Below are 12,124 nucleotides of genomic sequence, written 5' to 3' on the forward strand. Positions count from 1 at the left end.
TGTCTGGATGCTCTACATTCTCTATATGATTTCCCAGGAGATTATTTTCAAGCTATAAAGGAGGATGTGAAACACTTGACAGTGAGGGAAGATTTTTTAGAAAAATATAATGAAGATGGCTACTTCAGTTTGCTGGTATGGAAATAATCTACATGGGTTTCTGTTCACCAGCACAGACGATGCTGTACCGTTCCTCTTGTATGCAATTCTTTCATTCTAGGCAAGGCTCAATGAGAAGAGAGAAAGGTATAAAATGGCCCACTTGCCTAAAACTTGATCCTCATTCTGCTGATTTTGTTGCAGGTTGCAAATCTGGCCTGTTCAATTTCGAATAATGAAGAAGGTGTGAAGTTAGTCCGTATGGCAGCGACACAGATTGATAGTCTGTGCCCACAGGTAAGTAAGATTCCTCTTAAAAAGTACTTGAGAACTCTTTTGGCATTAAAAAGCATCAGCTACCTGAGACAGGGAAAACAGCCGAGGTGAAGATTATAGCCTTGCCTTTCTCATTACATTGTTGCCTGCTTTCCATGAACTGTGAAAAATACATTCGTATCTTGAGACCTGCATATCGGATGGGGTGTAATGCTGTATTTTTAACACAGTCCATAATTTATTTGTTCTTTCCCTGGTGAAAAAATTTTGCCACTCGCCGAAACAAATGCTTTTGAATAACAGGTAATAAATGCTGCGCTCACATTGGCTGCCAGACCCCAGAGCAAAGTAGCACAGGACAACATGGACGTCTTTAAAGATCAGTGGGAGAAACAAGTGCGAGTTCTCACTGAAGCTGTTGATGACATCACTTCGGTGGATGATTTCCTCTCCGTTTCAGGTACTGGGATCAAGGGACTCTTCTAAAAATATACTGCTAAATTAAAGTAATGGGTCAGAGCAGAAAAAAGCTATAACTACTAAAGCGTCATTAGTCCATTAGTCCGTCCTTGTTGGAATGCTGATCCTCCACACTCAGTAGGAGCAACCAAGCCACGCCAATTAATCCCTGGTAGCCATGGTTGGCTTTTCCTCTCCCAGAAAATAGCATCCTATTTCTGCCTTTATTTCTAGAGAAGTTTTGTTTCAACTCAGGCACAAATTAGGGTTTTAGTCGCCTTTTAAAAAAGTATTACAGACCTGTGACAGGCTGAGAGCATTTGCAAAAACTGTTAGAGTCCTCGTACAGTTGTGGGCAAGAGGAGGAAAGATGAACTTTCCTTGCTTTATTTTGTAGCTTTGCTCAGATCAGCTCTGTCTAAACAGTGGGGCAGATGTACCATATGGTCCCGGCCCCCTGACCATCTATACCAGGTTCCCAGGCCTTGAAGAGGGATAGGAGGAAGGGAAATAGGCAGATACTGCATATGGATCCCAGCTGGGTATGTTGTCAGGACATGACCAGTGCATACGTTTCCAGAGAGCTGGGAAGCGCTTCTGGGTCCCAGAGTTGTTGGTGTAGCAACACAACCAGAGAGAAGTAGTAAAGTAGCGTAAGAAATAGCAAATCTTTGCACTTCTCTGACCTTGCTAGGAAGGCTTACAATGCAAAGCAAGCTGTTCTATGAAAACAAAGTACCTTAGTCCTTACATAAAGAAGGGATGGAGAAGAGAAAGACATTGACTCTTTGGGTCACAGTCTTTTCTCCATCCTGCTTCTAAAGTGCTGCAACTTGTGACAGAGTGTATTGTTATAATATAGTCATACACAATGAGTACTATAATTGCAAAGTGCTGCATGTCTTGGGTTAATTGTCTGCTGCAGAAAACTCATTTTCCTATTACAGTTTGAAAGAGGTGAATTTCATTGTTGTGAATAAGGACATAGCGTGTGCCAAGTGTGCTTAGCTTACTCTAATGTCACAGAAGAGCCAAACTTCAGGATTTATCTTGGCCTTAATTTATGTTTCATTCTACATTCTTTTCCTTGATGTTTCCTAAATTTCCTGATAAAAGTTTAAGATGTTTGGAGAAAAAAATATTTACCCTTGAAAAAAATCCTTAATTTTCTTTTTTGCCCTTCCTTTTATTTTGTTTGATTGTATTCTGCTGTTATTAGTCACAGGGAAATGGTTTGGTTTAGTATAATTACACTCCACTGTTCAACACCACTGCTAGAGTGTTTAGTGCAAGCCATGACAAGAAAATGCAAATGAACTCTCAGAATAAAAGGGTACTTCAGAACCTGGTAGCACATAGATTTTTATTCGGGATTTGAAGCTGGCAAACACTTTTCAACAGACCTAGTTCTACAATGAAAGGACAGACCCAGCTGTAAACTGCAGACCCAGTCCCCAAGCCAAAGAGGTGGCAAACTTGCTTAAATGGCCATTTGGTGTTATTTGTCTGAGGACTTTGTTCACTCCAAGCACTTGTAGCCATAAAACTAGAAGTTATTTGAACGGATTATGTTTTTATTTTTTGTTTTTCTCAAATCATATTTTCTTCTAACACAGTCTTGGCTTAGATCCAAACTTTCCAAGGCAGCTGAGGAGTAATATTTCTGTTGGGTTTAGATTTTTTTCTAATACTGTCCATAGACATCTCTATTAAAAATGAGAAGACATCTCATGTATCCAGAAAGCCTGTTGCTGCTAGCTGTAAGCTTGGAAGCCTCAGCTTACACAGGGCACTTTTATTTTTGGGTGTTAAAGCGGTGAAGCATTCAAAATGGGCTAGTGTCTGGTTAAACGTACCTCATGAAATAACACCTCCTCCTCTTCATATTGAGCATCACATTTCATGGCATGGTTTATTAACACAGTGCCTACCAAAAGAAGGCTGACCATAATTTTAATCAGTTACTTTACATTCCAATCCATATTGCACTTCTTGTTGGGCAAAATTTGGCTATGCCATGGTAAAAAAATTAACGATGGTGAAGAGGAAATAGTGAAGAAATATTTTAGCAAAGCAATGGTTTTTAAATGTGGTTAGAGAGTTTTTTAAACAAAGAGATTTGCCTTGCAAGTTACTCTGATTCACAGCTCAGGGGACTTTCAGTTTTCATTCAGAGTTGTTACAGTTTAAAATTCGACATCATGTAAAACATTTCTGAAACCCTCAAATGATCCAACCTTGGGATTTTTAACAGTGAAGATTAGTGTGTCATTCTGTTTTTGTGGCCAAGGATAATTAAAAAAAAGCAGTTGGGGAACTGGTTGATTCTCTTTTATTTATTACTGCTACAAAGAACAGCATTTCATTTTCAGTTTAGTGGTGTCAGTGGCAGAAGAGTAAGTTGTTGTTTACAGTCAGTGAGTTTCTCAGACTGAGTTTGCTCAAATATGAAGTTCAGTCATAGTTTTACTTTTGAAATTATTTTTAGTTGTGCTGGCTGCAGGGAAATAGTGTCTGACCTAGTCAAAATCTGCTTCATCCTTTCACATTATCTGTACGTGAGAATACTACCTAAACTGTGATACGGCAGCATGTGAGAGTAGATGGCCTGATTCTGAGCCGAGAAAAAACTGTACAGCTCCCAAGGTTTCAATAAAGCTACTCGATATTACATCATCTGAGCAGACTCACTATTGTTGACTCTTACTTCAGAATATGCACAGTCACGTATAATTATACTGCGTGTCATGAAAAATTCACAGCTTAATCTCTGGCATAGATGGAGTAAAGGAGATGAACTGCTTGTGCACGGGCTCCCTGCTATCTACAAAGGCCATTTGCTGTTGTCTTTTTGAAATGATTTATTTTTTTTTTCTAACTTATTTAGGCACAAATGAATCAAACATATTAAATGTTTATGGGAATGTGTAAATTCATCTTCAGAAAATTGCCCAACTGTTTATTAAAGCATCTGCATAATATTTGACCGCTTTCTTTTTTGCATTGATTTTTATTATGCTTTCATTATAATAAAATTCAGTGTGATGTTTGAAATTAATGTGACTGTTTTTCAAAGAGTTACAAGTTGGTACTCGCAGTATAGGTGTACCTTTTAAAGATAAATATCACACTTGGGATTTTTACTGTTATGTGGCATAGTATCACAGAAAGGTATTTGTTTTGCAGACCTGGATAAGGACAGATATCAATCAATTTGTTAACGTACTGACATTTGCTGTTTACCCAAATCAGTAAGCTTTGCTACGAGGAAGAACGAAATGAAATGAGCCTTATTTTTTTTTCTACGTTCCAGAAAACCATATTCTGGAAGATGTGAATAAGTGTGTGATTGCTCTCCAAGAGGGGGATGTCGATACACTGGACAGAACTGCGGGTGCCATCCGAGGCCGTGCAGCCAGAGTTATTCACATCATTAATGCAGAGATGGAAAACTATGAAACAGGGGTTTATACTGAGAAGGTACTGGAAGCTACCAAGCTGCTCTCTGAAACCGGTAAGCTGACTTGAAATATTGTTCAATATTAAGCCACTTAAAACTTTCAGTTATTTCTCTGAAATCCGTAACTCAGAGGGGAACCTGTGCTTGAAAACAGGATATAAACAAACAAATTAATGACCATGATTATTTTTTTTTATTCTCTGCTCAACGCTACCGCAGAAGTCATATTGACAAGAGCCATATAAGAGAAGAGATTCAGTAACCCATCAAGGCTAGTCTACTTCATCAAAGTTTCAGTGATTTCAGTAAATAATACACAGCCTTTTCTTCAAGTTCTTTCTGAGTCGGTTGAGTATGTATTATGTGTCGCTAGAAAATCATTACGCTGTGGTCTGTGCAGGTGAATGTACTTGTTGGTGACTGAAGTTGTGTTTCTAAACAAAACAGTTTTTCATTAAAAATACATTTGAGCAACTGAAAATATATTACCTGACTGAAAAAATATGGAAGTCTGCTAGATTATATAAAATATATTGGTTACATAGACTACATAGATTATATAAAGATATAAAAGTCTGCTAGATGGGTAGATGGGGAAAAAACACTGATTTTTTTTTTTTTATTTTTTTTTAATAACCTGTTTTTGCCTTCACAGAACAGGGGTTGGATTCATCTAAGTGTAGGTGATTACATCTAAGCTGGTGATTTTAGACTCCTTTATACTCAGTATTATCTGTTGCTATGTGCGTCTGAATTGTTCCGTGCGGGCAGTACTATCAAGTGCTCTCATCGTCAAGCAGTGGTCTACATTTGTTCGGATGAATAATGCTTTGAATTTGATCGACTTTATGGATTAGGTCTCCACTCACTGTACAAGTGACCAGCTATGATATAGATGCATGTAATGTAGGCGTCTGAAAATGTCTGAGCTGATCCTCCGCTATCTGACTGCACTTGCTGATCTGGGCTTTAAAATCATCAAGATTATTTTAGAAGGAAGAAATGAGAATGCACCAGTTCGGGACACGGCAAATGTAACATTCAGACAAAACAACCAGGCATCTCCCTGTGAGAAAGAAAAGCAAAAACTGTAGTAGCTCTGTCAGCCTTTGTGTTAGCTTCGACAACAGAAATCAGCAAAATGAGCTAAAAAAAAATGTTGGGATGATTTAATATTACTTGTTGTGTTCCTGTTGTCCCCAGATTATTATCTTTTAGCCCTAAAAGGAACCCCAAGCCCTAATTGCACAGCTAAATCCCAATGACCAAAATCAAGAATTTCTTCTATTTCTGACCTTTCGTTATTATTTATTGGAAATTATAGCTGAAGTGTGGCTGCTTGCGATGGTGATTATGACTAGAAAGTCGTGCCTTGAACATCCAAAATGCTTGTAGATTCACACCAATGATTCAACACTGGTAGAAATTAACAACTTTCACAGGCTCTTTCCTGTGAGCTGCAGAAAGACATTTTTGGGGAGAGGTCAGAAATCAGTAACATGATCTCCAGCCTATGGTACACGCTCCTTTTGGCTAGTTCCTATGCAACATTCATGTTCGCTTTACATCTGGCTGAACCCCGAGGGTCAGGTTTTGTCCCTGTACAGCTTGAAGTTAATGCAATAAGGTTTGTTTGGTTTTTTTTTTTCCCCTCAAAGTTTAGTGATTCTATGAGTCATGTTTTTTAGGTGGAAGAAGCAGAAGTGGATCCAAAAATTGTTTTTATTAGTCCCCCTATTTTTTACTACCCAATAAGAGATCAATGTAATGACTACTGTAAATTTAGCTTATTTTAAAAAGTCTATGAACTGGTATTATGAATTCACAGAAAGAAAGTAATCTGTTCAGTTTGATATGGTAAAATATTTTGTTGCACTCTTGTGTTGAAGTCTCCCTTTGGTAAAGGAGAGATTTTGAAGAATTCTTCCTATCACTAAGATTTCTTTCTTAAGCAAAACAAAATATATCTTCAGGCTTTTTACTCAGCTAAAATTCTGACCTAATGTTCTGTAAAAATTTTATTAATATTTTTTCAACAGAGTAACTGACAGTTATAAAGCACCATAGTATAGATCAATAATAGGCACAGTAAATACTTATATTCCATATTTAATGCACTTTTTGATGTAACTTGAATTAAAACTAAGTGCTAGAAGCTCTGGACTCTGCATCTTGGCAACATCAACTTGTTAATGCTGGGATTCAGTACTTAAGACTGAGTCCCTGTTCCTCAAAGTCAAAGTTATTACTTATTTTGTATTTTGTAAAATGTGAGTAAACTTGTGAGTAATAAAAAAAAAAATATTTTAAATGTCAAGAACTGTACGCCATATACAAATTGTGCAACAGAACTTTGGAAGGTGGAATGGGCCCAAATTCAATGGAGCCAATGAAGCTAAAACAATTTATGCCAGACATGAATGTGGATCATTAATATTACAGCACAATTTCTATCTGCAGCTTTTCAGGCCATTTACAAAGGCATTGATTATTATTTCTCTATGATTGTTGATTAAAAAAGGTAGAATTTACTGACTCACTTCATCACCCTAGAATAAAGTGGTGAAAATGGTATTTAGACCACCCTATGCCATTCTGTGCCCTCCTTTCTCCCCCAGAACTGTTCTCTTATCTACATGTCCATCCGTGTAGCTATAGGTATAGAGATATGGATATCTATGAATACCTACATATATTTATATATTCATTCTATCATCACCTTGAAAGCCTGCGCAGATTTTTTCAAACACTCAAGAATGATGAGAGTGATTTATTTGGAGTCAGACTCCACCCACAAATGAACATATCAAAATGTCTGTGAGAAACTCAGTGATGAGGGCCTTATTGTTTTCATCTTTGTTCCTCCTTATTTTTAACTGAACCTCTATTTATTTTTAAATGAAGTGCTTTTGAAAGCTGAGAGAAATTCAGTTAAATGACATTGGAAGGGAAATAAGCACATTACATTTCTCTTATAATTATTATTTACTTTTAACTATCAGCTCAGGAAAGGAAAGTTTCCTTTTCCAGGGTTTTCGTATTGTTATATGAGTATTGGGTTTGATCCACAGATAGTGCAGAAATATGGATACGCTGTTTTGGAAAGAGAAACACCATGCTAATGTGTTTTTTTGGGGGGAGACAATTAATCTTTAATGAAAACAATATTGGTAGGTTCTGAGAAACTGAAACTATGCAAACGTTACTTTAATGACTAGTTTCACCTTAAGGTTTTATTTGCTTGTTGTTTTAATTTACAGCCTTTGGAATATATGGGGTGGGTTGTTTCAGTGTTTTCTTGCCTGCGCTTGACTAACCCACCGCCTTTATAACCAAGCACGTGGTAGAGGCTAGATTCTTATCTCTGACAGCAGTATTAGGGAGTGACGTATTGGTTAATGTCTTTCTAAAATTGGGTGCTTTTATTTTCTTTTAAAACAAAAATAAAAACTTGACTCTCACTTGCTGACTTTCTTGTAAATCCAAGATGAAAACCATAAAACCAGAGAGACTATGGGGCTTGCTGGGAACCAACACAAAACTCATAGGTTTTACTGGATGTTAATTCTGTGCAGGAGTAAACCAGAGCTTCAGGGTTTCATTTTTTTGTTTGCTTTTTGGGGCACTGTGAAGTTTTACTACTATCTTTAGCTTGGTTTCCTAAAGAGCAAGGCCCAGTGGCTCCCTGGGCATCAGGCACCTCCATGGGGACAGGGATGGCCTGAGGCCAGGCTAGAATGTCAGCCCATAGCTGGGAATCAGGATCAGGCCCAGTGAGGGGAACCAGGGTCAGACACAGCCCAGGGATTGATAGCAGAGCCATGCTGATGGCTCCTGTTAAACGTTATATTGGTATTCATCAACTGTGAAATTATCCTGCTACAGATGGTCCATGAAAAAAAAAGGGAGAGAAGGGTGGAAAGGAAAAGAGAGGAGAAAGAAAAGGTTAAAAGCGAGGAAAAAGGCAAAAAGCAAAGGGAGGGAGTAAGAGAAAGAGAAAGCACAATTTCTGTTTGAATATTGAGATGTCTCATAGTGCTCAGCACCCTGTCTTAGCAGTGACCGAGGCCAGTGCGAGTGTCCCATTGCCTTTATTAAGGAGGGGAACAAAGTCCATTCAGTAATTGCTCGAGTAGCTGTTAACAACTGAAGGAAAGAAGCGTGAGTTTCTAAACGAGTGAAAAGAATCGTCTGTAGAAAGAAATCAAGTAACAGGCAATGAGGTTGAATATTAGTTTTCAAGATTTCTGAGATGCAGGGAGGAGAAAAAGCTGTGACATTCTTTAAAGGTCAGTGGGTTGAATTTAAATTGGGAAAACTCGAGCAGACTTTGCAGGGTTGTAATGAAAAGGAATGAATGGGAAATAAAGGAGAAAAAGCAGAACAAATGGGACCAGAACTGCCTGGGAAGGGCTGTAAAAACTTTCCTTTTTTTTTTTTTTCCCTTCAGTTTGCATTGGGATGTCTGGAAACCATCCTGTAAGAGCAAGTACTGTAGTACTTGGGTTACTCACTCCTCCTGTGAAGGACATTGGAAATTTGAAATTATCTGATTCAGACCAGAAATTTAAGTTTCAGCTTTTAGTATGTTTTAAAAATATCCTAGGAACTTTGTAACTAGCTTTTTTTTTTAAGTAGGTGACTCTCTGACTTCTGTTTTGACTCAAATTTTTTATTCTGTCTTTATCAGAATGGACTAAAGTTGAAAATCAGCACTACTGGCAATTCAGCAATAAGCCTATGAGAGTTTTATCAGTGTGAATAGGACAAACTTTAAAGATATTTATCACTAGGAAAAGGCAGCTCAATGATATTATCAAAGCTAGTACTAAAATGTGGTAAAGATGGATTTTTCAGCAGTGATATGAAGGGAGACAAAATGTAGAAGCAAGAAGATGAATTTAAGCATAGCTGTAATCAGAAAAAAACATATTGAATCTGAGGGAGAGCTAAAAATCGCAAAATGAAGCCTATTTAAAAAATAAATGGTGTTACATTCATGTTTTATGGAAGTTTCAGGTAGTTATGGTACAACTTATGGGTACCATCATCCTGAGAACGCGAGATCATTTATCCAGAGGTTTTGATGAAATTATGGCTTTTATTCTGCAAAGCACTGTAGCACTTTCTTTAAAGTTTTGCTAAACTGAAATCCAAAGGTCAAGGTATCACCAACAAAAAACATTTAATGCTTTATTAAAAAAAAGGTATTTCACAAAAGGACCAGAGAACACCCAACATTATGTTCCGCTAGTGCTTGGTGTGAGCCGAAGGATTTTTAACCAGAGAGACGGAGTTCAATTTGCAGAGGAATACAGTAAGAAATCATGTAAAATATATCATAAAACAATTAAATGGGACACATAAAAGATCAATAAATCATCACGGTGTCTAAAAGCTTAAATACTATTTCTTTTTCTCTCCGCTTTTAGAGTTTAAAAATAGACTGCAGTAGATTTTCAAAGGTTTTTCATAAAGTCCTGCACACACAGCTGTTTGGAGAATGGGTAACCGTGGAGTGAATGTTAAGGCTTTTGATGGATTAAGAGCTGGTTACAAGGAACAAGCAAAGCATAAATGACCATTTCTCAGCAGGCAGAAAGATAAATCCTGTGATGCTTCAGGGGTCAGCGCTGAGTTTGGTGTATAACGTATTAATTAACAGGTGAATAGACAGAAGCAAAATTTGCCAAAATAAAAATGCTGCTTTGGCTGGTGGGAGTAGAGGAGTTTCCTTATCAGAAAGACAACACTGAAAGATAATTTTATTTAATTTCTCTATGTAAATGGAACAATTTAAACTATATTATCTACACTGACAGGAAGGCTCTGAGCTAATTCATCCTCTCAGAAAAAGTATGGCATCATTATGGGCAGCTGGGCAAAGATTCCTTTTCCACGCACAACAGCCCTCACATCAGTGTTTAAGATGTTAGCCTGTACTTTAAGGAGGATATTCAGTGAATGCCCCAAATAGTAGTTTCAGCTTTGAGCTCCACAACTAAAAGATCTTCCAGAACTGGAAGAAGGTCAAGATAAGGATGACAAAATTAAAGAAATTTGGGGATTTGGTGGCAAATTAACTCCAGGAGAGTTTAAAAAGGCTAGGATTATCTACTTTGGATGTGCCAGACACCTGAGATAATGAATAGTAAGTTAGTATAATAGAAGTGCCCATTTTCATAAACCATTATTACTTAGTCACTGTTCAAATCTTCTCTCAAAAAAATCTTGTGTTCTTAAGAACCATTTTTTAAAGTAAGGAGATGGTTGTGGAGGTAGAAAAAAAATTTATACCATGTCTAGAAAATATAGGCAGAAAAATGCAGTGAATATTCACTAGCTCTGACAGAATGTTTTGTGAATATAAGTGTGAATTGTACAATAATCTTTTGAAATAAAAACACTGGCATTCCTTGCAGCCCCTTGCCTACACACACCTACGTACAGATATACACAAACTTATAACTAACGCCAGAAAGGGTGTTTTACTTGTTATATAAGCCATTTTGTGTCCAACAGCATGCAACTGTTTTCTTGAGGGGATTTTTTTGAAGAGCTGTGGCTTGCTTTTATTTGAAATATTAACCTGAAGGGAGTTCCGTTTAGTAGTAATAATATTTTGGGGGTACTCGCTGTATGTAGTCTTTATTTGCACAAGTAGGCAGGAGAATGAGTGAGACATCTGAAATTGGTGAGACACATATGGCCCTGCAGCCGTCATTTGTTATCCTTCTTTGTACGCGTTGTGATGTACCCTTTCATTACACGATTGCCTACTGTGCTGGCCACGAGGCATCTCCCTGCCGACACCGCTTACCTTGGTTCTCCCCTGACATTTTATCTTTCTGCGAATAACAATTCAATCAGGACAAAGTTTGAAAAATTTAAAAAAATTAATCAATAGATGAAATGGAAGTAATTTTAACTTTGTTGTTTCCCAGTTTTTCTCCAGCAGCCGTTCAACCTAGATTTTATTGGCAGTGATCTTACTTTCAATGCCATTGAAAACTCATCTACAGAAAGGCTTTACAATCTTTATTTGTTAGAATGACAAAGTCAGTAAATTAGAAGTGTTGCTATTCACTTGGGACCTGATTCTGTCAACATTTATGCAGGTGCCTAATTAATTCATGTAGTTAGACTGAGAGATGCTAATGGATCACATTTTTCAGTCTAAATGTATTCATAACTGTTTTCAAGACCACAGCTCAAACTAAGAAACCAATATTTAATTTTTCCCCCAAAGTATTGATTTGCTTCTGAATCTGAAATTCATAGCCAATCTCTCTGCACAAAATAAATGAATCATCCTCTATCTGATGCATTTACAAGTTTCAGCTCCAGATACAGATTTTATGCCTTTGCCTGAATTTTGCTTGTAGCTCTTTCACTGTCGGCGTAAGAATATCCTTCTTTGTACACTAAATGACAGATAAGAAAGACTGGAGGTTTTGTGGGTGCAACTGAGTTAGGTATCTCCCCATACATCAGTGTCATGGAGCTCCTCAAGTGTGGCCCAATAACCTTAACTGGGGAATAATACAGTTCTTAACTCAATTTCCACAAACTTTACTGCATTAAATGACAATATATGCTTAGAGAAGCTGTAAGGAATAGCATCTTATTAGTTTAAGATGTTTTTTCTTGCTTGTCTAATCAAAAATGAGCGCTGATGTAAAAATGCAATTGGCAAGCAAGCAATTCATAATATAGTTCAATAGCTATTTCCATTTCGAAACAGCAGATAATGTTCACCAGTAATAATGTAAATTAAGGGCTAAATTATAGCCAGGTCTGCAAGGTCAAAATTATTAAAAGAAGCTTTCA

The 12,124-nt window shown here is 37.2% G+C and overlaps 1 protein-coding gene across 3 annotated transcripts in view; it reads left to right on the forward strand.

The window, feature by feature from the left end:
* The window catches only part of CTNNA2 (catenin alpha 2), a 456,724-nt gene that overhangs the window by 393,591 nt on the left and 51,009 nt on the right, over positions 1-12,124 (forward strand). For all 3 annotated transcript variants that reach the window (XM_059817398.1, XM_059817399.1, XM_059817400.1), the window contains exons 9-11: positions 304-396; positions 679-835; positions 4,148-4,348. In XM_059817398.1, coding sequence (XP_059673381.1) covers positions 304-396; positions 679-835; positions 4,148-4,348 — 451 coding nt within the window. The remainder of the gene's footprint in view (positions 1-303; positions 397-678; positions 836-4,147; positions 4,349-12,124) is intronic.

This window comes from Gavia stellata, chromosome 5 (genome assembly GCF_030936135.1).
Source record: "Gavia stellata isolate bGavSte3 chromosome 5, bGavSte3.hap2, whole genome shotgun sequence".
Classification (NCBI taxonomy): domain Eukaryota; kingdom Metazoa; phylum Chordata; class Aves; order Gaviiformes; family Gaviidae; genus Gavia; species Gavia stellata.